The sequence below is a fragment of the Prionailurus bengalensis genome, chromosome B2, assembly GCF_016509475.1.
Source record: "Prionailurus bengalensis isolate Pbe53 chromosome B2, Fcat_Pben_1.1_paternal_pri, whole genome shotgun sequence".
NCBI lineage: Eukaryota > Metazoa > Chordata > Mammalia > Carnivora > Felidae > Prionailurus > Prionailurus bengalensis.
The window spans coordinates 123,348,614-123,374,101 of record NC_057349.1 but is presented as its reverse complement, the minus strand read 5'-3'; the positions used below and the strand labels follow the sequence as shown (position 1 = coordinate 123,374,101).

Here is a 25,488-nt window from a genome sequence, read left to right as displayed (position 1 = left end):
TCATTTATTCAGTATGTAGTCCTCAAATTTCCTCAATTTGATTAAAAGTAAAGATTTCATTTTTCAGATTTGTCTAAAGCAGTTTCTAATGGTCACCAGGGTGTTTGTTTTCATTTTCTTTTTCTTCATGCGCCCAAGTGTAATAATGTTGAATATTGTTGCCTGTTAAATGATGTACGTGAGGAAACCCTTGGACCAAATCTAAGAAGCGTTACCTTGAAAATACATTGGATGTGCAAACACTGAAGTCTTTTCAGATGTTGAAATGTTTTTCCAAGGGTGATATTTAGTGTCATGCATATTCAGAAAAGGGTTCTTATTCTCTTGAGCCAAAATTAGTATGCACAGGCACAATCTCTGTTTTTCTTAATTTCTTAGTGCAATTGACGTTCTTTATTTCGTTTCTGTATCACTCATGTGAAACTGATTGTTTCAGTGTGTTCCCTAGATGATCCCCTCATTCCTTTGTGTATTTTGAACGCTTTTTAAAAACTACTTTAGGGGCGCCTGGGTGGCGCAGTCGGTTAAGCGTCCGACTTCAGCCAGGTCACGATCTCGCGGTCCGGGAGTTCGAGCCCCGCGTCCGGCTCTGGGCTGATGGCTCAGAGCCTGGAGCCTGTTTCCGATTCTGTGTCTCCCTCTCTCTGCCCCTCCCCCGTTCATGCTCTGTCTCTCTCTGTCCCCAAAATAAATAAACGTTGAAAAAAAAATTAAAAAAAAAAACTACTTTAAAAAAATAGGTACGAGGTTTTTATTTTTTAATTACCACTGCTTACACATGTGTACACACATATACACACACACACACACACACACACTCTATCACATTTCTGGTAGATTGTTGAAAAGAGGATCTTTTAAAAGACAGAAGCTACTATGATAAGGGTGAGCTAAGTAGGGGAATGCAGTGGAGCTAAGGGTTAGGAAAGGCAGATACTTATGCATGAAATCCTAACAGCACACTAGATTCTGGGGTGAAGGCCAGTGGAATATTTTTGCTTGCTCAGGCATTAAAGTTATGCAAACAGAAGCTATTGCACACCCAGAGATTCTTGATTGAGAAAGTAAACTTGTACATTTGTTTGTTTTTTTTTTTTTAATAGGTTCAAAAAGGCATTTGAATCTGAGCCATCACTACAGTCAGGAATTAATTATGCGGTCCTTCTCCTGGCAGCTGGGCACCAGTTTGAATCTTCCTTTGAGCTCCGGAAAGTTGGTAATTACAGCTTGATAATTTTACATGGAAATCAAGAAACTGGACCCAACTTGGTACAAAGAAAAAGAATCATTGATAGATAGACCCTTTGCTTTTATCTTATCTGTCTTTCTGAAAAAAAATTACTATATCTCCTTGCTTAGTGTTTCCTACTATTGTGCCGAATCCTGATATTGGGATGTAATTTGGTTTTTAGTTTATTTTACCTGTTTCTAAAAATCCCCTGGTTAATGTTTATTGTTCCAGCACAAACTAAAATTGAAAATATGGGCTCTGCAGTCAGCTTCAACTCCTAAATAAGGTAGTGTTTGGAGCATTAGAAACATTTCCTAGTTTAGATTTAGAGAAGGAGGAAGAAGGAGAAGAGGAAGAAAAGATTTCTGACAGTTTCTATTTCTGATTCCCCTCTACACCTTCAAGCGCTGTGATTTCAGTGGTGTTGGAGGTGGAGCCTCCCTAAGCCCCCAGACCGGCAGGCCAAGCAGATGGCAGTCTTGGCAATGACCAGTCTCCTCAGAGACCATCTCTGGATTATAGCCGTTGACAGGATGTGCTTCTGTCCCTCTTATCTGTGGACATCATCTCATCTTCTTTGAAATTTGAAGAATTACGGCATCTTAGTGAATAAGTTCTGTGTGATTTTCTTGGTTCTGGCTTTCGTAGCATTTTTTAAGGTTTTACATACTGGAATACCATATTAGAATGGTGATGAGATTTTGCTCTCTCCTAGTGTCTAACCAATTCTCTTTCAGGGAATCTTTCCAACTCTTGGAGGAGTCATTACTACAGACCTAGAAATATGCCATATTTTTCACAGACGGAAAAAATTCTTAGTGAATCCATGAATTGCAGAAGATTCTTTCACTTTAAGATTTTTAACTGGAGAAGGTTTTTCTTCAGTTTTCCTTCAAGAAAAATGAGTCCTGCACTTTTTTACATTCAAGGGAAGGGCTTATAAAATAGCCATGTGTAATGTTCTGGGAAATCCTTGATGGCAAATAAAGTTTGAGTATTAAGTAATTTTTGAAAGAGCCCAGACTAAAAGAATGATAAAATGCTTTTGCTACTGAATTGCACTGGTATTCAATGCACAAAGCTTTATTTGAAATGATTTTTCAGTTGGTAAATGAAATCAGAGAAAATGCATTGCAACTTGTACTTTTCAGAAATTATTATTATAAACAAATTTGTATCTAAGGTTGATTTTCTAACTCCACACTAGCTAAAATTCTTTACATACTAGTGATCTAAAAATAAATTGTACTGCTGTATTCTTAAACTTAAGGAGAAGTTTTATCGAAGCCTCCAGATCATTGCAGGAATTGACACTAATTTGCATGTGTTGATAGAACAATAACATAGTGGTTTGAAAGTGTATCTCTTCTAAATTCTCATTTTTAAGTTAAACATAGATTAAAACGATCAGCACTCTGCTAAGAGAATAGATCTCATCACAAAAAAGAAATAATTATGTGATATGAATGAAGTGTTAGCTAACACTATGATAGTAGCCATTTTACAATATTTAAGTGTATCAAAGGAACACATTTTACATCTTAAACTTACACGATATCATATGTCAATTGTATATCACAATAAAGCTGAGGGAGAAAAAGAATGGAGGTTTGAGGAACTATAATTAATATAACTCTCTACAGAAAACATACTTTAATTTCTTTTCCCAAGAACTCATTCACAGTATATGTTGAACAGGCATTTGAAAGCATATGAAGCTGAATTTTAAATTTTGGAAAGTGCAGAACATACACAGACTTAAAATGTGACTTGACAATGAATTTTTAGCCACTTCAAGAATGAAATTTTAGGTTTCTAAAATACTGTGATACACTCTCCAAATTGTATGTCCTTTATAACTAAAAGGCAATTAAAACTCACTGGATTGTAGTCAATCATAAATTATGCTCATAATCATAGGCTGACCTAAAGTTGATTTTTTATGGCACAATAGGATTAGAAGGGTTTTCAAAGAAAAGCAAGAGTTAACTAGTCTAATATAATAATAATTATATGTGAAAAAGAAGACTGATAACACATTTTGCATATTTTAAAAAAAAATTTTTTTTTTTCAACGTTTATTTATTTTTGGGACAGAGAGAGACAGAGCATGAACGGGGGAGGGGCAGAGAGAGAGGGAGACACAGAATCGGAAACAGGCTCCAGGCTCTGAGCCATCAGCCCAGAGCCCGACGCGGGGCTCGAACTCCTGGACCGCGAGATCGTGACCTGGCTGAAGTCGGAAGCCCAACCGACTACGCCACCCAGGCGCCCCACATTTTGCATATTTTAAAGATATACTTTTAAAAAGCATTTTTTTAAACGTTTATTTATTTTTGAGATAGAGAGAGACAGAGCATGAACAGGGGAGGGTCAGAGAGAGGGAGACACAGAATCTGAAACAGGCTCCAGGCTCTGAGCTGTCAGCACAGAGCCCGACGTGGGGCTCGAACTCATGGACCACGAGATCATGACCTGAGCCGAAGTCGGCCGCTTAACCGACTGAGCCACCCAGGCGCCCCTAAAAAGCATTTTTAAATATTCTAATCAAATTTCTCAGTAATTTATATCTTCCTATATTTCTTCTCTTGACCCCCTGCAGTTGTACAGATTAGCCTGAATTAGTGACTTCCCCTTAGTAATCAGACTTTTTTTTTTTAATGAAATCTCTTCTTCAGGTGCATTTTGAAATTTTGATTTTTTTATAAAAGGTAAGCAATTAAAATTTAAGATACCGTAAGATAATCACTAAATTGCAGGCGTCTAAACATATCATCTTAAATTTAAGATCTCTAAGGTAAAACTATTCTTAACTGTCCTAATCTATTGCCCAAAGACTCTCAATTCTGGTCATGTGTGTATTTGAGATCAAGACTAACTGCTTCATGATCTGTGTTTCACTTTCCCAGTTTTTGAATAATCATTGATATTTAGACTGCTTAGAACTAGGATTTAAAACACAGAACCACAGGGGCACCTGGGTGGCTCAGTCGCTTAAGCGTCAGACTTCAGCTCAGGTCATGAGCGCACGGTCTGTGAGTTCGAGCCCCGTGTCGGGCTCTGTGCTGACAGCTCAGAGCCTGGAGCCTGTTTCAGATGCTGTGTCTCCCTCTCTCTCTGACCCTCCCCCGTTCATGCTCTGCCTCTCTCTGTCTCTCAAAAAGGAATAAACATTAAAAAAAATAATTAAAAAAAATAAAATAAAACACAGAACCACAAGGTGCCTGGGTGGCTCAGTCAGTTAAACGTCTGACTCTTGATTTCAGTTCAGGTCATGATGTCACAGTCCTGAGATTGAGCCCTGTGTTGGACTCTGCACTGGGCCTGGAGCCTACTTGGGATTCTCTCTCACCCTCTGTCTCTGCCTCTCCCCCTGCTCATTCTCTCTCTCTCTCTAAGGAAAAAAGAAAAAAAAAAAAGCCACAGAACCACATCTTACATGTTCTTCCTATTTCCAGCTTCACAAGACTTAAAGTTAATATTCAGATTTTAGCTAAGTAACAGACGATTTCCCCATTTTTGTGGAATTTTTCAATCAACTATGAGACATTTTATGGGAGAGAGTCAGAATTAGGGGTTTGGTGATGTAATGATGATGTAATAAAAGAACAGGGTGCTTGGAATTGAGACAAACCACTCTTCATATCTCATTTTCGGGGAGCAATCAAAATGAAATCTGTATTACTGAATATAAAAATCCATGATTCTATAAAGATAATTTAAAAAAGGAAGTCAAAACAAAAACAAAATCCATCACCCACCACGACACAACTCATTTGTCATGTATAGGGATGACCAGTTTCTCAGAAAATTAGAAATTATAGGGAAGAAATGACATCCCTTCCTTCCTTTTTTAAGAGATACCACAGCTCATCTAGCGGATGAGGTACAGCTCTTCATAAAGTATGTTGCATACTAAATGTATTAATCCCTGGGAGAGGGTAGTCTTCAAAAGAATTCTAGTTAATGAAGTGGAGGGAATGATAAGGCCGACATCGATAGTGATGTTGCAATAATGATCATCAGAACTAAAACCATTAAGTGAACATGTTTCATTTTCTTTATTTTAGAGAGAGAGAGAGAGAGTGCACACATGAGGGAGTAGAGGTAGAGAGGGGAATCCCAAGCAGGCTCTGCACTGCCAGCACAGAACCCGATGTGGGTCCTGAACCCATGAACTCTGAGATTATGACCTGAGCCGAAACTAAGAGTTGGACACTTAACAGCCTGAACCACCCAGGCGCCCCAGAAAATGTTTATTTTTGTAAGAACTTCATTTCACCATATTTACGTGATACCGATGCTCACTCACACATTGCTTGTTAGCCACAAAGGACAAATGTGCCTGTAGAATCCATTCTGTTTATGCCCCTGGGGATCCGGCTGTCAGCAAGCCATCCAGAATCCCTAATAGTGAGATGGCCCAACAGTGAGTGCTTCTTCATGTGATGAACATGGAGTAAGCAGCAGTTCCTGTAAAGTAGTCTCACTCAGATTTTAAGACCTAATGTCCAGTTAATAGGAATCGCAGTGGCTATAAAAATGAGTTAGACAACACAAACATGTCAGATTCATGCCAAGGTCAAAGTTAAATGTCCCTCTCATAATATCAACTTCTGGCATGTAAGCATAAATCAGAAATTTTCTTTTAACACTAGTACTGTGATTTTCCTATTACACATTGTCATAGGCCCTATTTAAATGTTTAACAAGATTTGCTGCTAGATCAATCCTCGGTTCACTGTTCTGCAAGCATGACACAATAAAAAGAGCTCATTTCAAATGAGGTTAGTAGAGACACCTATTTTCAGTATCTCATTTTCCCCATGCACTTTCTTCTTTCCTTTGTATTCATTGGATTTTTTTATCATACCTAGATAGGACATCGTGCATGTTGTTCCATACCTGTGTGTAATTTTTTCATCTTATGAAATTTTAAGGAGGCAAAGCTATTCTCTTTCTTATTATCACAAAATGTGAAGGATTCCCAAATGGACTTTTTCTTCTTTTTCTTTTTTTCTTTTTCTTTATTTTCTTTGTAGAGACAGAGAGATTGTGAGTGGGAGAGAGAGAGAGAGAGAGAGAGAGAGAGAGAGAGAGAGAGTGTGTGTGTGTGTGTGAGAAAGAGAGAGAAAGGGAGAATCCCAAGTAGGTTCCACACTCAGCTTGGTGTCTGACACGGGGCTTGATCCTACGACCCTGGGATCATGACCTGAGCTGACATCAAGAGTTGGGTGCCCAACCAACTGAGCCATCCAGGCTCCCACAAATGGACTTTTTCTTGAAATGCTCAGGGCTTAAGTGTAATTATACCATAAAAAGTGGCATAGCGTTTTTTAAAGATTATTTTGTTTGGTTAAAGTATCATTTTCCAAAAAAATTCATACCTCTCAAGAAATATAAAATAGAACACTTGTAAAACATTTTATTTAACTCCATTGGTATGGAAAAGAGGATATGTCCAGTTCAAAGTGCATTTAAGAAGCTAGGGTGTTCATAGATCAATTAACAAGAAATGTTAGGGTGAGATTTCTGAGTTTGACTGAAAAAACAAAATTAGGCCAAATAGGTCATAAATCTTAGGGATTATCTGTTTTACTACTAGACAAAAAATATTTGTATCTCTACTGAACAAAACATGCAAGTTAACAAGTAAACTTATCTAAGTCTGAGATCTTTAATAAATAGTAAACAGTGAATGTTTTACAAGTGTTCTATTTTATATTTCCTGAGAGGTATGAATTTTTTTGGAAAACGATACTTTAACCAAACAAAATAACCTTTAAAACAGTGAACTTGCCACACTTTCCCTGGACAGTCCTTGAGGTACCTGATGCCACTGTGGGATATTGAAATGAAATGTCCCAGTTTTTTACCTTAGTCCCAAATCTCAGATAATTTCCCTGATACTTTAATGTTGTGAATACCAGTGGCAATTAACAGTTTTACAAGGATATATTCTTTTTAAACAAAGGAATGCAAATGCAAAAATAATAGAAGGCAAAGTAGAGACAAAAATGTATAATGAAATGCAAAAAAACCCAGAAGAACCAAAACAATGTTGAAAAAGAACAAAGTTGGAGGATTTACATTACCTAATTTTCAAATCTTGCTACAAAGCAACAGTGATCAAGACAGTGTTATCTGCCACTTTCCTTATTTCTTAAACTTTCTAAGTATATAATTGTTTTTGCATATAAAATTATTATTAATATTGCCTAATTATACTCAAGTATTATTTTATTATTTTTGTTACTATTTATCATTATTGAATTGACCCAATTATACTCAATTCAATGAGTGATAGAATTGCATCATATTTCCCTTTCAAGTAACTAAAGGATCCTTGTTATTATAAGGGCAGCAAGGTGGTTACACAACAAGGTGTTACCACCTTTTAATTTATGCATATACAGTGCAGGCATATATTAAAATTCTGGAATGATGCACATCCAAGTGACAGTGGCAGTTATCTTTGGACTTTCAAATTAAAGTGATTTTTTTTAAATGAACTTAAACCCCTTTTATAATTGACACTTAAAGCTATTTGAATCTGAAAGGAGGAAATAAAAGCTTATTGTATTTTAATAAAATGTCTGGCTTTTTTTTTTTTTTAATTAAAAAGGCTCTGCCTGGGTGCTGTGTGTTTGTAACATTGTACTTCCTGTTGATCTTCCAGGGGTGAAGCTAAGTAGCCTTCTTGGTAAAAAGGGAAACTTAGAAAAACTCCAGAGCTACTGGGAAGTTGGATTTTTTCTGGGTGCCAGTGTCCTGGCCAATGACCACATGAGAGTCATCCAAGCATCTGAAAAGCTTTTTAAACTGAAGACGCCAGCATGGTAATAGTAAAGTGTTATGTGTTTAAGCAATTACTTTTAATAAACAACTCATCACTTATTTCCAAATTGTTTTATTTGTTGAACTGACGATTAGATTGAATTTATTTGCTTATAGAACGAAATGTAGAATTTAGAGGAAAACCTCATGTTCATAAATAAAATGTGTTGAATATAGGTTCTGGTGGTTTTGGGCATAGGTAAGGTCTGCTTGCCTTCAGCTTAGCCTTTTCATGACATTGACCAACCCGCTAGCCCAAGTTGGCTAGTGTTACCCAGAGGAATCATGCAGAGGCCTCACATTTTGCACCTGCAAATCGAATCAGTAGATTGACAGATTTTTATCCCAACCTCCCCTGTTTCTGCCCCAAACGTATACCCTATGTTCTCTTTATGACCTAATCTGTTTTGGGATTCTCATTGTTGATTTTCACTTCTTTATGCTAAGGCTTGTTAATGCATTTGAATGTTTCCTATATGTGTGTATTTGTCTCATTTCAAATTGTTCCTGGAGTGCCCCCAAGTCTCATCATTATGTATGTGGTAATTGAAGAGATGAAAGCAAAATTCCATGTGCATTTAGGACTATTTTGGAAAACAATGCTGATTTTATTGTATATCATGTGTGATGATCACTAGCCGTAAAGACTTTTTACGGCTTTACGTAAAGCCACAAAGGTTGACCATGATATCAAGAAAGGCTCAGGGCGGCTCAGAGACTGGACCACTGACTTGTTTTCATCAAAGGAACCACTTGAGGAGATGCTTACCACTGTAGGTCCCTATGGCTTCCTAAAAGAATTCCTCACGTTCAGGTCTTCTCATTAGCAAACCCTCCCCAGTATCACACTTATAGTGATCTTCCCGAAAATTCATGTCTGACCCTTCCCCTCCACTGAAATCCTTAAATCAATATGGTTGAATGGCTCTTCACAGCCTAAGGGATAAAGCCCACCTCCTTGGCTGGTGAACAACGTTTGCCTTTAGTCATTCCAGCCTCTGATCTTGTCACACCCCCCGGTTACACTGCTCTCCAGTCACATGAAATGTGCCAGACTGTGGCTTCATGCATTTGTGTCTCAGCACACACTGAGAAGGCCTCTTCTGGGGATCTTATCTACCTGGGGACCTTCCTAAATCTGCCCACAAACCAGACCCCCACCTAAAACCCTTTTCTGCATCCGGATAGAAGCATGTGGGTGTTATTGCATAAACACATGTGATTAGTTCATCTCATGAAATCTTCTTTCGTGTTTGTCATTTTTAAATTAGGGGTGCCTGGGTGGCTCAGTTGGTTAAGTGGCTGACTTTGGCTCAGGTCATGATCTCGCGGTTCATGGGTTTGAGCCCTGAGTCAGGCTCTGTGCTGACAGCTCAGAGCCTGACTTTGGTTAATTGTATCTCTGTGTATTGGTAGCCCTACTGATATTTAGGTTGCTGTGCTATCCCTTTTACATTCCTGTCTCCTCGGCACTGTGTGCTGCTACTTAGGAACAGGGCTGTACTATTAGTGCGATGTCAACAGTAGGTGTTTAGCAAATGACATGAAATAAATGAACCAATAAATGCCTGCGTTACATGCCGCCAAATCCGTCATTTCTTTACAGTGATCATTCTGATGGTCCAGAAGGGGCTGAAGCACAGGTCCAAAGAGCTTTGGTGTGAGGTATCCCAGCTTCTGTTGACAAGAAAGCAGACATTATTTTATGCAACAGTAATAACCACAAAACAATGCCTTAAGTGTCCGTTCACTTAATGTTAATGTCCATGTTTATAGCTTATGAAGTACTTGCAAACCCACTAATTCATGTAATTATCTCGCTCCTCATTTTTTCCTAACTTTTTCCTTTGAGGCGCCATCTGTCTTGTTAGGTTGGAGGGTATTTGTATAATATATCGGCTGAGTTGCTTCAAAGCAAAATAATGATCCCTTATGAAGGGTCTATTTAGAAAAGCTTTCTCATGGAAGCATATTTTAAAACATGTGCATTAACCACTCCCTTGAATAGAAGACAGGCATTTTTGTAAAAGTCATGTTTTCAGCAGATGTATCAGTCAGTCCAAGCTATTTAAGCCCTCTGCACCTCAGTTTCCTCATCTTTAAAATGATGTTATAACAGCCTACTTTATTGAATTTTTGTGGGATACAGAGGAGACAACGTACGTGAAAGTACATGGCATATAACAAATAATGAGTAATGTGTGGTGAATCGGAATACCTAAATATTAATGCTGTATTTCAATTACATCCACAGATTAAAACCAGGATACATGGGAACAGGTGGTTCTAAATTTGCCCATTGTGTGTTTTATATCTTTTCATTTTTAGGTACCTCAAGTCTATTGTAGAGACAATTTTGATATATAAGCATTTTGTGAAACTGACTACAGAGCAGCCTGTGGCCAAACAGGAGCTGGTGGACTTCTGGATGGATTTCCTGGTGGAGGCCACAAAGACAGATGTTACTGTAGTTAGGTTTCCGGTGAGTACTCTTCATTTAACTTAACTTTAAGTGCATTTCTATTTTGTTTCTTTTATTTAAAGAACATCTTGCACTGTGATTTTAATAGTACTAGTGTTACTTTTTTAAAATAACTTCTCAAAATCAGAGAAGTGAGATACATCTTTATGTTTTTGCCATGAAATTGGGTGATTTCTTGTGATAAGTTGTAAAGTGTGCTTTCCAAGAAAAGATTGTCTCTTGCTTAGCGCAGTTAGTCAACATATCGCTTCCGACCAGACACAAGGGTGCTGTTAATTCATACTACGGTTTTGTTAACATTGTCATCAGTATCGTTACCATTATTGTGGTGAAAAGTGTCAAGCTCACCTGGGTCGTTATTCCATCTCGACCACTCATTACCCACATGGGTCAGAGTTAGATTTAGTGTCCCTAGCCACCTTTTACAATGCCTTGGATCGTGAGAAATGATGACTCATAGGTTCCAGTTTGCAACTTATTTTGGCCAGATATAGATATAGATACATGTATAGTAGACACACACACTTTTAAAAATATATTGCTCATCTTCTCAGCTGCTGCCTTTCCCATCCTGATGGCTCTCAGAATGCCATCCAGAGCAGTATAAGCTTAGCATCTGATTCAAGAATTACCAAGTCACTTGTGCACTAATCTCCTCCCACGTCAAAGTGATGCCGTAAAACTCTGTTTGAGCTCTCTAGTCCAGTCCTCCCTATTCAGGTGGTAACCACGCTCAATTCTTTTTCTCGAATTCTCGTTCTCCAGTTCTTGCTTGTAGGATCATCTGTTTCATTTCATTAAATCCATTGCTGGCATTAACACGCTTTCTTTACTCTTCCTTTCCGATGAAGCCTTGAGCTCCTCAGGATCTTCATTTGAAAAGCCTTTCAAACTAAAACACTTTGTTTTCTAGCCTAGATAATGTGTAACCTAGGAAAATACTTATCTCAGAGTGAGCTGGCAGCATGCCTTCAGCTGATGCTCTGATGATAGCAAACGTGGGGAAAGAAGACAGCACAGAACTGAAGTATCTAATTGACTGTTGACTTGATTGAATAGAAAATCAGCTATGAAAAGAAACCACTCATATTAGCTATTCTGAGCTGATTTAAATTAGTTTAATGTGAATTTGTCTGTCATGATATGAATATAAAAAATAAAACTCGAAAATAGTAAGAGAGACGTTAGGAGAATATAGGTATATACTTTGGTGAGAGAGGCTTTCTTAATTAAGCAAGAAAGGGACCTTTAAGCCCTAAAGGCAAATATCGACCAATTTGATTTCATTAAAAATTCTAACTTTTGTTCAGTGAAGAACACCATAAACATGGCAAATGCTAGACAGGGAGAAAATATTTAATATTAATGCAGCAAAATGATCAATTTGCCTAATTGCACAAAGAAAAAAACACAACTCCTACTAATTGGTAAGCAAAAGAAAAAGAAAATGGGCAAATCACATGAAAAGATAATAACCTCACTGGCTAGTCAAAAATGCAAATTAAAATGAGACATTGTACCTGTGCCATTTTTCACATGTGCACATCTGTCTGTAGGATAAATTCCCAGAAGTGAAATTGATTGATATTGCCCTGTTGCCCTCCATAGGAATTGTATCAATTGACATTCTCACTGGCAACATTCGAGACTGACTATTTTACGAAAGTCTCTCCTAAAAGGTGTGTTTATCATATTTGTACTTTTTTAAACTTACAGATGAAAAAATGGTATATTAGGATGGTTTTAATTAGTGTTTCTCTTATTATGTGTCAGGTTGTGCATATGATTAAGTTCATGTTTAAAAAGCTACTCAGTGATAGGGCACCTGGGTGGCTCAGTCAGTTAAGCATCTGACTTTGGCTCAGGTTATGGTCTTGTGGTTCGTGGGTTCGAACCCTGCATTGGGCTCTGTGCTGACAGCCCAGAGCCTGGAGCCTGCTTCAGATTCTGTGTCTCCCTCTCTCTCTGCGCCTCCCCTGCTTGCTCTCTGTCTCTCTCTCAAAAATAAATAAGCATTAAGTAAAAGACCACTCAGTGATTAAAATAATAATAATAATAATAATAATAATAATAATAATTTGTTGCCAACATTTAAAAATAAGGAGAGTTGGTTCTTTAGTCCCAGCTATGATGGAGTAAATAATATTGGTATTGCTATTGCTATAAATAACTATAAAAATCTGGACAAAATATGTAAAATACTGTTTGTAGACATTAAATAGCAGTCATCGCAGGGTTGTGATCCTTGAGCAGGGAGGTACTGGAGTTGAGTCCCATCTTCACCTGCTTTTTTTCTGTAAGGTCTTTTTCTGGCTGCAGCCCAAGGAGGTGGAGCCCTAGCAGGGAATAGCATTCTCCCTGGGCAGAGCAGGCAGGAAGGAGTGTTTGGGACTCTCAGACGATGGAGAGGGTGTTGGAGAAGGGGGAGCCTTGAAGAATGAATCCCAGGATTCTGTGTGGGTATTTCCCTTGAGTCCTAGGACAACCTCTAGATAGTGTGAACAGGGGGTACGCACAGTGTAAGTAACCACAATTGCTGGTCCCAGTATTTGACTAAAATTGGATTTTAGATGAAACCTGTGTATTAAGTAAACCTTATCAAGGTAAATTCCTTTGCTATACAGAGGACCAGGACCAGAAGTGGTAGAGAGCGTTCTTTTGAAGGTTGAGAGCTGAGCACATATCCCAGAGCTTAACCAGTGCAGGGATAAGATGTTGGACTTTGGGTGATGAGACCTTGCTGAACACCCCAAGCATTTAGTGGTGACATAGAAAGCCCTTGCCCTAGGAGAAAAGGTGAAACTAAAACAGATCCACCCTAACAAAGCTGTAATAAAACTAAGCCTTGATAGGATCAAGATGAAGCACTGATAATTTGACTGCTAGCTAGGGAGCAGGGGTGGGGAAACTTCTGGGAGGATATGATCCAGAGCCTCTGCATTGTGTCATTCAGACACAATCAAAGATTACTAGACATTCTAAGAAGCAGAAAAAAGTGATGGATAACAAAGAGCTAAAACAGCCAGTAGAGGCAGGCCCAGAAGTGATTCACATATTAAAGTGACCACATAAGACTTCAAATAACTGTAATTACTATGTTAAAGAAGATAAAAAGAAAGACAAAATAAATGAAAAGGCAGTCAACTGAAAAATAAAGTTCATAAGAAATTCAAATGAAAATAAGGACAGTTAATACAAAAATCAAGATTTTTAGCTACTGAAAAGTGAAAGGAACTGACAATCTGTGACTAGCCTTCTCTACAAGCAACAACCTACTAAGTCAACTAGCTGGTGCCATGTTAGATGCTGGTTACAGTCCCATCCTTCCTGCTTCACTCCTCTGCCTTTCCCACTGGGCCCACTCCCTGCAACCATTGGAGTTTGCTCCCCCTATATCACCACATAGAAAAAATCATGTTTCTAGTACTTGTGGTGTCATATCAGTCACTAACTCATTATGTCTTTAGAGTAGCACTAAAGTTCACACTTTATATGTTACTTAGTTCACACTTATGAAGGCCACTGTAGGTCTCGATTGGGGTGATAGCATTATCCTTCTTTTAGTGTGGATCTGACTAAAATCAAGATGATTTATATTAGAAGTATTTTATTTGATTGTTTCCATTTATTTCACCACCATATCTATTCTCATTCCTCTAAGAAATAATAGTGACCCTGGGTAAAAGAAAACAGACAAAAGTTTCTTAGCAAAATGATTTGAATGGTCCCATCAGTTATTATTATTTGGGTTCAGTTCAGTTGATTCTTTTTTCTCACCTCTCTTCTATGTAGATTTTCTTTTCTTCCTACATTGAACAGTTAGGAAACCATCAACCCATCACCCCAGGCTAGGTGAGAGGAGAGGAGAATGCTGCTTTTACGGACTCTTATAGGAGCTGAGACATGTACCTCTATTTAATATCTACTCTATATATAGGGTGCCTGGGTGACTCATTCGGTTGAGCATCCGACTTTGGCTCAGGTCATGATCTCACTGCTCATGGGTTCGAGTCCCACGTCAGGCTCTGTGCTGACAGCTCAGAGCCTGGAGCCTGCTTCAGATTCTATGTCTCCCTCTCTCTATGCCCCTCCCCCTCTTGTGCCCTGTATGTGTGTCTCTCTCTCAAAAATAAACGTTAAACAATTTTTTTAAAAATCTACTCTGTATAGCTTATAGGCCTTATACTGCTGTCATTCCCACTTCAGATGCAAGAAGTTAACAGTTAATTTTACTTTTTTAAAAATTTTGTTTAGCAGTTAATTTTAATGTTAACCAGTATAAAAGATCAGAAACTAAAAGGAAGCATGTTTATATTCCAAGTGAGTTGTGTCTAGCCAGTTTTGTCAAACTGCCTTTTTCCTTCTCCCTTCTCAGTCTTTCTGTTACCTCTGTAATGTGTGCCATAAATTCCTCCCATTTTGTCATTTCAAGGGTAGAACACTTCAAAGGTCTCAACAAATGTTAGATGATGATAATTACAACCAATGTTTTTCCGTATCTCGACATGGGAAAACATAGGTCGGATTTTATCTGTTAGAAATATTTGAGACACAATAAAGACATAATTTGAGAAGAGAGGAGATAACCTGGTGTTGTGTTTTTGTAATGTTAAATTCTGTGCCCACATAATTAGAGAAAAAGGTATATTCTCATTTGTCGGTATAGTGACTTGGAAGCTATTTTGGAAGACCCACCTTTTATTCCCTATTATTCATTTTCATTTCACAAACATTGGGATACTCAGATTTGAAAGCACTAATTCTGCCAAGTTTAGATTGAAAATTTATTTCCATTATTAATCAGTACCACTTCACTCTCTGTTGATTGGAATTTGGACCTTGATTTACCTGGTATGTTCCTAAATCAGAATATGTTCCCTGGTGGGCTCTTACTGTGCTTTATTTGTAATCTGTTCTATCTTATTTTCATAACTAGAGCCTGACCAAGAGTTAAGCCCTTGCAATTTTTTTATACTTAAGAGTAAAGAAAATTTTGTCTTCCTAATCTGCTTTCTGTAGTTCTCTGTATTCTAATTTAAAGAAATTTACTGTTGTGATAAATATAGCATAAAATCAGGGGTGCTTTGGTGGCTCAGTCAGTTAAGTGTCTGACTTCAGCTCAGGTCATGATCTTGAGGTTCGTGGGTTCAAGCCCCACGTTGCGCTCTGTGCTGACAGCTCAGAGCCTGGAGCCTGCTGCAGATCCTGTGTCTCCCTCTCTCTCTGCCCCTCCCCTGCTCATGCTCTGTCTCTCTCTGTCTCTCAAAAAATGAATAAAATGTTAAAAAAAATTTAGAAAAACAAAGATAGCATAAAATCAGTACTAAGTTTGCAGTGCATGGCCAAGAGTCAGGTTGCTAATCCATGTGCCTTCTTGCTCAGACTGAACACTAGATCACAGTGTAGTGTAAGTCCATAATCCCTTGCTGATAGAATCTTCTGAAGGGTTTTTGGGTTTTTCCTCCACTTTTATTTGGTCAACTTATTTGATAGAAGATTCTTTCTAAAAGCCACTTTCCTTGAGTTTTAAGCAGTGGGGTAGAAAGAACTATTCTAGTTTCTCTGATAGTTTAGTATTGGCTTTCCTTTCCTTTTTTTTTTTTTTTAAATTTTTTTTTTCAACGTTTATTTATTTTTAGGACAGAGAGAGACAGAGCATGAACGGGGGAGGGGCAGAGAGAGAGGGAGACACAGAATCGGAAACAGGCTCCAGGCTCTGAGCCATCAGCCCAGAGCCTGACGCGGGGCTCGAACTCCCGGACCGCAAGATCGTGACCTGGTTGAAGTCAGATGCTTAACCGACTGCGCCACCCAGGCGCCCCTTTCCTTTCCTTTTAAAATATTCCTACTTAGGGCGCCTGGGTGGCGCAGTCGGTTAAGCGGCCGACTTCGGCTCAGGTCATGATCTCGTGGTCTGTGAGATCGAGCCCCGCGTTGGGCTCTGTGCTGACAGCTCAGAGCCTGGAGACTGTTTCAGATTCTGTGTCTCCCTCTCTCTGACCCTCCCCCATTCATGCTCTGTCTCTCTCTGTCTCAAAAATAAATAAACCTTAAAAAAAAATTTTTTTTTTTAATATTCCTACTTAAGACTGCATGGGAAATTTGAGCTAAGTAGGTGCTTTTAAGCGTCTGTACAAACAGATAATAGTTGAAGTACCTTTAAAATTAGTGCATGTGTGGCATTTTGATGTTATCTGTACCTAATACCAGATATTAGTAATAATATGCTACATCCTTTGAGAGAGATTCTCAACTCACTTATTCCATATCCCTCATACATCTCCAAAACAGGAGTCGGTTTTATTTCTCTCTCTCACAAGGCTAAATATATCATTAGTGAAGATCCCAGTTTTATCTTAAAGCAGTGCAAAAACATTTTTATTATTTCATATAGCTATGTCCTTTCCTTTGCCTTATATATAAAACTCAATAATAACCAGAATCATTTCTCATTCTATTTACATGGGTATGAAAAACATGCTACCACATCTTGATGGTAAGGTGTGGCAGGAGAAAACCTAAAATAGTATGTGGCACTCTATATGTAGAATCTTTTCTATGTACAGAATTATTTACTTTACCACGCTTCTGCCCTTTTTTGGACATATTTATATTTATAGAAATAGATTATGCATGTATTGCAAGATAAAATAAAAGACTTTAAAAATATATCATTAGAGGGGCACCTGGGTGGTTCAGTCACTTAAGTGTCTGACTCTCGGTTTAGGCTCAGGTTGTGATCTCACAACTCATGAGTTTGAGCCCCATGTCGGGCTCTGCGCTGACAGCACGGAGCCTGCTTGGGATTCTCTGTCTCCCTCTCTCTCTGCCCCTCCCCCTGCTTACACACACACTCTCCCTCTATCTCAGTAATAAATAAATAACATAAAAAATTTTTTAAAATACATCATTAGAGTAGATTCCCTGGGAATAGTGAAACCAATATATGGACTTTAAAAATTTATTTCCAATTTCTTTAGCAAAAAAAAGTGATGCATCATGGGAACTTACAATAATACCATAAAATGCTCAAAGGACTCATAAGGAAGGCAACAATTAAGAATTAAAATGGTTTTACTGCAGCAGTGGACCCAGAGCCTCATCTGATAACCTCCCACATCAGTGCAGTGTTGTTATTACAGCTCTAAATGATTTAAATCTGAAGTCACTAATATTTGTTTCTTTGCCTTATGTTTTCAAGGTGTTAATATTAGAACCAACTAAAATCTATCAGCCTTCATATTTGTCTATCAACAATGAAGTTGAGGAAAAGACAATATCTATTTGGCATGTGCTTCCTGATGACAAGGTAAATTGTGTAATTATTAACACACAAGCATTAAAGGACTTTACTCCCTTCTAGCATTTATATATTCCAGCAAATACCTGTATTAGTTAAGAAGAAATAGCTTACCATGTATTTATCTTGGCATAAATACTTATATCCTATAATATAAAATTTGTTAAACATGGATTATGAATTTCACTCACTTAATAAAATAACTGAACCTATTTGCATTTTTATTTTAGATGGCATAACCATCTAAAGTAAGCCTGAAATTAGAAGATTGTTTTGTTTTGTAAACTCATGCTATAAATTAAATTATATTTCAGAGAACTGATCTTAATATATATGACTTACAAGATGCCTTTTTTTGAAATTATATTTATTTATTTTTTTTAAGTTTATTTTTGTGTGAGAGAGACAGCACAAGCAGGGGAATGGCAGAAGGCAAGAGTGACACAGAATCTGAAGCAGGCTCCAGTCTCTGAGCGGTCAGCACAGAGCCCGACGCGAGGCTCCAACCCATGAACCGCAAGATCGTGACCTGAGCTGAAGGCAGACACTTAGCTGACTGAGCCATCCAGGCGCCCCTAAGTTATATTTATTTATTTTGACAGAGAGAGAGCAAGTGAGCATGAGCAGGAGAGGGACAGAGAGGCAAAGGGAGAGAGAGAATCCCAAGCAGGCTCCGCACTGTCAGCATGGAGCCCAACGCACAGCTCAAACCCATGAACCATTAGCTCATAACCTGAGCTGAAATCAAGAGTTGGGTACTCAACTAAGCCACCCAGGCGCCCCAAAAGATGTGTATCATAATTCTAGGGAGCCTATCATAATAATGCCACTCTAGTCCTACCCGAGTATGATTATAGTTAGCATTCCATGACATTGTTGGGTTATCTAAGCAGCTGCTCAATTTCACATTAGTCACTGGCTCCATGTGCTGACACAATATGAGCAGGACTGTGTTGCCTTGGCTTTCAGAAGGGTCTGAAATGCTCTCATTTCCACTCCTCACAGTCATTTGGATAACCCTTTCCACTTCTGTATTTTATTAGTTTTAATATGTGTACAAATCCTACTATTTTTTAAAAATAGAAAAATTTCAAGACTTGATTCCAGTTCATAGGATAAACCGCAGAAATGAGGGAAGACATGTGGCGAAGTAGTTTTGTGAGGTTTTTGGTAATTGTTTTCCAAAATACCCTTATAATTTTCCTTACCAATCATCCATGCACTCAACACATATTTACAGAGCACTTACTCTGTGACAGGCACTACCAGGCACTGTGTTAGGCAGTAGGGAAACAGATGTGTACAACATAAGCGAAATTTCTGCCTTTCCACTCAGGCAGTAAATAAATAAATATAGAAGTGTATTCAATGATGAATGTGATACAGCACAAAAGGGGGAATTAGGACGTACAGTTAGGGAAATGGGCTTGCAATTTTTAGAAATGTCAATTTCAATGTTTTTAAATGTCTTTGAGTCAACAGTCCTGGGTTTAAGTCCTATCTCTGCCCTTGGCAACATGGCTTCTGCATGTTGCAGTATCTTTATCTTTAGAATGGGATAGTAGTAATATCCATCTCAAAAGGTTATTGTTAAAATTAAATGAAATTGTATAGGTAGGGTATATTGCACAGAGCCTGACATGTAATAAGTGTTGTTTTCACAACAATAAAATTTATGGCAAAACACATATGAGCTAATCCCTAACCTATCCCTTAGAACTTAACCTGGCTTAGCTCTTTAGATGAAATAGCAGCAATCATTTGGGAGGTTGTTGGCATCATATTAGGGCACCGTGATATTGAGATTTATAGTAAGAAATAAATATTTGGTCTTCATCTCTTTCTGGCACAGATTTCCTAAAACCCTTAGAATTTCCTAAGTGCTGAAAGCCACCTCTGTTTTTTTGTTTTGTTTTTTGTTATGTTAATAAGGTGACTTTTGGATCCACCTAAGGATGAGACCTGGATGCCAAGAGCACCAACTATAGGATTAGAGGGTTAGAACTTCCAGTCCCACCCCGTGACCTCTGGGGAGGGGAAAGGGGAGAGGTTGAATCCATTTCCAATGGCCAGTGGATTTAATCAGTCATCCCTATGTCATGAAGCCCCCGTAAAAAAAACCAAAAAGGGCAGGGTTCAAAGAGCTTCCAGGTGGGTGAACATGTGGAGATTTGGACAGAATGGCGCCCCTGGAGGGGTCATGGAAGCTCTTAGCCCTTTCTCCATACTTTGCCCCATGTAACTCTTCCATCTGGCTATTTCCTGAGTCATATCCTTTTATAATAAACCAGTAATCTAATAAGTAAAATGTTTTCCTGAGATCTGTGAGCCACTCTAACAAATTAATCAAACACAAGGAGTGGGGGGGGGGTCCTTGGAACCCCAATTGATAGCTGGCATGATGACGTAACTCCAGGTGGAGTTGTTTAGAGACAGAATTGAGAATAACTAATAATAACTAATAATAATAACCATGTATATATGTTGTTAACGTTGTTTTAAAGTACATAGTGTGTCATTCACATTATTTTAAAGTATATGCCTATGTGTTCTCACAAGCAGACTTAATCCTGCAGTTGAAACTACAAAATCTAAAGAGAGGTTAGGAAACATGAACATTATTATCTGGGAGAGGAGATTTTCAAAGGCTCGATTGGAAAGAGCAAGGTTATCCAAGGACACTTGGAAACAGAATGGGGCTAAAGGAATTAGCAATTAGCAGGGCCAGGAGAATGAGTAGACAGCCAGAAGACAGAAAAAGAACAGAAAGTAAGCCAGAGATTTTTGGAAAATGAGTACTATTTCCAGCTAGTTGTCTGGAAGTTCTTTGTTGAGTACAGTTAGCCTTGTATTGACTCTCTTATGTTTTGTGACATTTGTAGAGATTTTTGCATTATGCTAAGAAGTCAATATATGAGGATGTAAAAGAGTGCGTTAGGAAGAGTTATGGATTTAGGCTGTGAGTTATCCAGTTTCTACTTTTACCATCCTTTGATCAAGAAGAATGACATTTGCATTGTCCCCACTGCGCTAAAAATTCTCCGTGTTCAAAAATTTAAGCTTTTTAAAATAAGTTTCTGTTTGAATGTATGTCGATTTCTTTGCAAACCCTAGCTCTATCCATAGCGTGTTCATTACTACTGTTATTTCGCTACTATTTAAAATAGAAGTATGGGTCAGGGGCATTAAGGAATCTACTCCTGAAATCATTGTTGCACTGTATGCTAACTAACTTGCATGTAAATTTAAAAAAATAAATTAAAAAAATTAAAAACAAATAAAATAGAAGTGACGCCACTGGAATGAGGATACGCAATACAATAACTCAGTATTATATGAGTTTCAAGCAACTGTAATAACTATAATTAAATAACAGATAAACAGCAGGGGTATAGGTCTGATGTTAAACAAGAAACGGATTCTTTTTGTCACAGAATGTTTTAAATTTTTTTCTAAGGGTAGAATAGAGAGTGTTGCTTTTCCTTTATCATGTTTCCTTACTCCCCTCAGTATTTTCTTTCTAACATGCAGAGTGAACAGTTACATGAGCTGGTAAACACTTTGTACTGCAACTGTCAAAACGTTAAGATCATTATACCAATTCCTAAGAGTTCAGGGACTCTTAGAGGGTTACTCTCCGTCAAGAACCAAATAAATTGAGATCCTAATCTTTTAACAGTTCTCTTTGTTCAATGGATGGTTGCTGCTTAAAGTCAAGTTAGTACTTGAAGAAAGTCTGGATGTGCACAGGAAAGAAAAGCTTAGACTGAGGAGGAAAGTTATTTCTGAGATATTTTAAACAGTTGTCGGAGCGCCTGGGTGGCGCAGTCGGTTGAGCGTCTGACTTCAGCCAGGTCACGATCTCGTGGTCCGCGAGTTCGAGCCCCGCGTCGGGCTCTGGGCTGATGGCTCAGAGCCTGGAGCCTGTTTCCGATTCTGTGTTTCCCTCTCTCTCTGCCCCTCCCCTGTTCATGCTCTGTCTCTCTCTGTCCCAAAAATAAATAAACGTTGAAAAAAAAAATTTAAGTAAAAAAAAAAAAACAGTTGTCATTTAGAATCCTTTCCTTTTTTGTTTTTTTAATTAAAATTTTTCTTGGGGTGCCTGGGTGGCGCAGTCGGTTAAGCGTCCGACTTCAGCTAGGTCACGATCTCGCGGTCCGGGAGTTCGAGCCCCGCGTCGGGCTCTGGGCTGATGGCTCAGAGCCTGGAGCCTGTTTCCGATTCTGTGTCTCCCTCTCTCTCTGCCCCTCCCCTGTTCATGCTCTGTCTCTCTCTGTCCCAAAAATAAATAAACGTTGAAAAAAAAAATTTAAGTAAAAAAAAAAAAACAGTTGTCATTTAGAATCCTTTCCTTTTTTGTTTTTTTAATTAAAATTTTTCTTGGGGTGCCTGGGTGGCGCAGTCGGTTAAGCGTCCGACTTCAGCTAGGTCACGATCTCGCGGTCCGGGAGTTCGAGCCCCGCGTCGGGCTCTGGGCTGATGGCTCAGAGCCTGGAGCCTGTTTCCGATTCTGTGTCTCCCTCTCTCTCTGCCCCTCCCCTGTTCATGCTCTGTCTCTCTCTGTCCCAAAAATAAATAAACGTTGAAAAAAAAATTTAAAATTTTTCTTAATGTTTATTTATGTTTGAGAGAGAGACAGAGAGAGGGACAGAATGGGAGTGGGAGAGAGGAGAGAGAGAGAGGGCGACACAGAATCCAAAGCAGGCTCCAGGCTCTGAGCTGTCCACCCAGAGCCCAACGTGGGGCTCAAGCTCACAAACTGTGAGATCGTGACCTGAGCCAAAGTTGGACACCCAACCAACTGAGGCACCCAGGGGCCCCCTAGAATCCTTTCCTTTTTTGAAGTCTAAGCATTCCTGGCCTGTCAGGTGGTTTCTCAGAAGAAGATATCAGGCATCAGGGTCCCAGTGGAATATGAAGTGCTGACCTTCCTCCAGCTCCGGCCATGGCCACTCGGAGAAGACCCGGAAAATTTACGATTCTATAGAATTTTTTTTTCGAGAGAGAGCATGAGCGGGGGGAGGGGCACAAGGAGAGGGAGAGAGAATCCCAAGCAGGTTCCACACTCATCATGGAGCCCGATTCAGGGCTTTATCCCAGGACGCTGAAATCATGACCCAAACTGAAATCAAGAGTCAGACACTCAACCAACTGAGCCACCTAGGCAGATTCTAGATTTCGATGATATAATATTCTCATCCATCAAGGATGCTTTTAGCTATAAAGCTCCCAACTAATAGTGGCTTGAGTAATAAGGAAACGTTATCTTGCATAACAAGAATTCTGGGAGGTAGGAGGTCATTCTGGGGGTAATTTCAGTGGCTTAATGGTGTCAGAATTCTGAATTGGCTTCTCTATATGCTCTCGGTTTTTCTTTCCTGGTCTCAAATAGCAGTTCCAAGCATCAATTCACACTGACAGCATGCAAAGGAAAAGGGTCAGACCCTCTCCTTTGTACCAAAAATTACATCATGTATTCATGCCTAGACCAGTCATGAACAAGGAGAATGGACTTACCTCACCAATTTAGACCAATCAGTTTCCCCATCCCTAAACATTGCCACCTGAACTTGAACAAAATTTAGTTTTTGTTAGCAAAGAAGGAAAAGCGTGTCCGTTGTCTAAGGAACCAACAGTGTCCGCCAATGTGTAACTCCTGCCGCCGTAGCTCAAAATTAATTCCCAGTCCCTACTCTTGTCCTAGCTGGGGCATAGGATCTGAAGCAAACCAGTTCCACAATATGGTACTTGTGCTGTTTAAATTAGATTGAGTGTGGTTTAGGGCTTGTGGAGGCTAATTATTCCAGCCCTGCCTCTGGCTGTCCTTTTCCCTAGATTCCCAGACAGGTCCCAGGAACCTGTTAAATCCACCGGTTGTCTTTGTGACTCACCAGCGCCTCCATGTGGTGAGTCCCAGTAGTGAGGGAGCTGGGGAGGTAGGCCTCCTCATTCTAGATCACTCCATCTCAGACCCTGGACTTTTTACACTGCTAACAGGGAGCATTCACTGGCAGCACTTGGAAACTTTCAGGAATCTAACATTCTGGAAATTCTGTTCTCCTTTCCTGTAAAACCCGCCCTATCAATCTGGGAAATCCCTCCTTGGCTGTTCCCAGCACAGGGCTGATAGAAGATAGGTTTTACCTGTGCTGTCCTATGGGTGTTGATCAGTTGCCCTGTTTAATTGCAAGTTTACCTACTGCTGTATTAGTTTTGCACTCAACCCCCACCTCCTGATCTTGGACGTGGCCTTGGAAAGCAGCTCAGTTGCAGGATCTGAGGATAAGGCTGCATTGTATGCAAGTAGTGTGCAGGTAACAGCTGCAGTTCCTGGGTCACATATATTTAGAAGGTCACCTGAGGCCAACAGGATTTAGAAGCAACTTTCCAAATTACCAGCTGAAGCTGCAGGCTGCTATTTTAATTTAACTCCCTCTGTACTCTGGTTAAGAGAGCCGCATTCCATGAGCACCTTCCTATGGTCTCTTCCTTCCCTGGGCTTCATGCACAACATTTGCTCTGTGTTAATTCAGGTCACCTACCCGTGACCCGGCTGGTGTGCATCGAAACTAGTTTTTTCAGTAAATCTCCTTTGGGCTTGGGAGGATCTATTTTTATTTTAAGTTGCATGGTTGTAGCAAAGCACTAGGTGCTGTGGTTATAAATTGTGGCTTTTTGATTTGCTTCAGCCAAAAGGAGAGTTCTGGTCCACCTCAGAACCACAAGCTTCCTTACTCATTTCACTAGCCCAGCCAAGACCGCAAGTTCCGGGCAGTATTTTAAGTGGGTGGGTAAGAGCTTCTTTTCCTGGTTGTTTCACATTTACAGAATTGAATTGCCATCTGAATTGACTGTTGCATAGCACTTGCTAAACTTGGACATGTGTATCAACTATTTTATTCCTATTAAAATATTTATGTTGTCAATTTCATATTGTTATCAGATGTGTTTTTGCAGGGAATGTGATCCATCATGTAATTTATTTAAAGACGTGAATTTAATACTCATCAGACTTAGCTTTAGTAATAAACTCAAAAAATAAATTTCCACAACTTTTTTTCACCTTGGCCCCAAATCATCCATGTTTATCATATGACAATCAAATTTTTAATGGGCAAACTTTATTAGTATATTGAATTTTGCAAAATTAGATAACACACTGTAGCTAAGATGTATACTATATACATGTGTGTACATATATACTTGCTATAGGGGTGCCCGGGTGGCTCAGTCAGTTAAGCGTCCAGCTTTGGCTCAGGTCATGATCTCACGGTTCGTGGATTTGAGCCCCGCATCAGGCTCTGTGCTGGTAGCTCAGAGCCTGAAGCCTGCTTCAGTTTCTGTGTCTCCCTTTCTCTCTGCCCCTCCCTCACTTGTGCCCTGTCTCTCATAAATGAATAAACATTAAAAAATTTAAGAGAAAAGGGCTAACCTCATTTTCTGAAGAAATAGAACCACCATTTCAGTTAGAAAATGTAACTAAAGATCATTCATAAATAATCATCTTTAAAACCTTGCAGAACCTGACTCAAATTAATGTTTTTATTTCTCAGAAAAGAAATATTACTCAGCTGTAATTGAATTACCTTGATCACTGGGTTTTTTATTTAAAAAAATTAAGGCACAGCAGTTATTAGG

At 39.0% G+C, this 25,488-nt stretch overlaps 1 protein-coding gene across 2 annotated transcripts in view; it reads left to right on the top strand.

Moving 5' to 3' along the window:
- MAP3K5 (mitogen-activated protein kinase kinase kinase 5) overlaps window positions 1-25,488 on the top strand; it is a 209,222-nt gene that overhangs the window by 111,843 nt on the left and 71,891 nt on the right. For both annotated transcript variants that reach the window (XM_043593084.1, XM_043593085.1), the window contains exons 8-11: window positions 1,104-1,216; window positions 7,911-8,070; window positions 10,397-10,550; window positions 17,752-17,859. In XM_043593084.1, coding sequence (XP_043449019.1) covers window positions 1,104-1,216; window positions 7,911-8,070; window positions 10,397-10,550; window positions 17,752-17,859 — 535 coding nt within the window. The remainder of the gene's footprint in view (window positions 1-1,103; window positions 1,217-7,910; window positions 8,071-10,396; window positions 10,551-17,751; window positions 17,860-25,488) is intronic.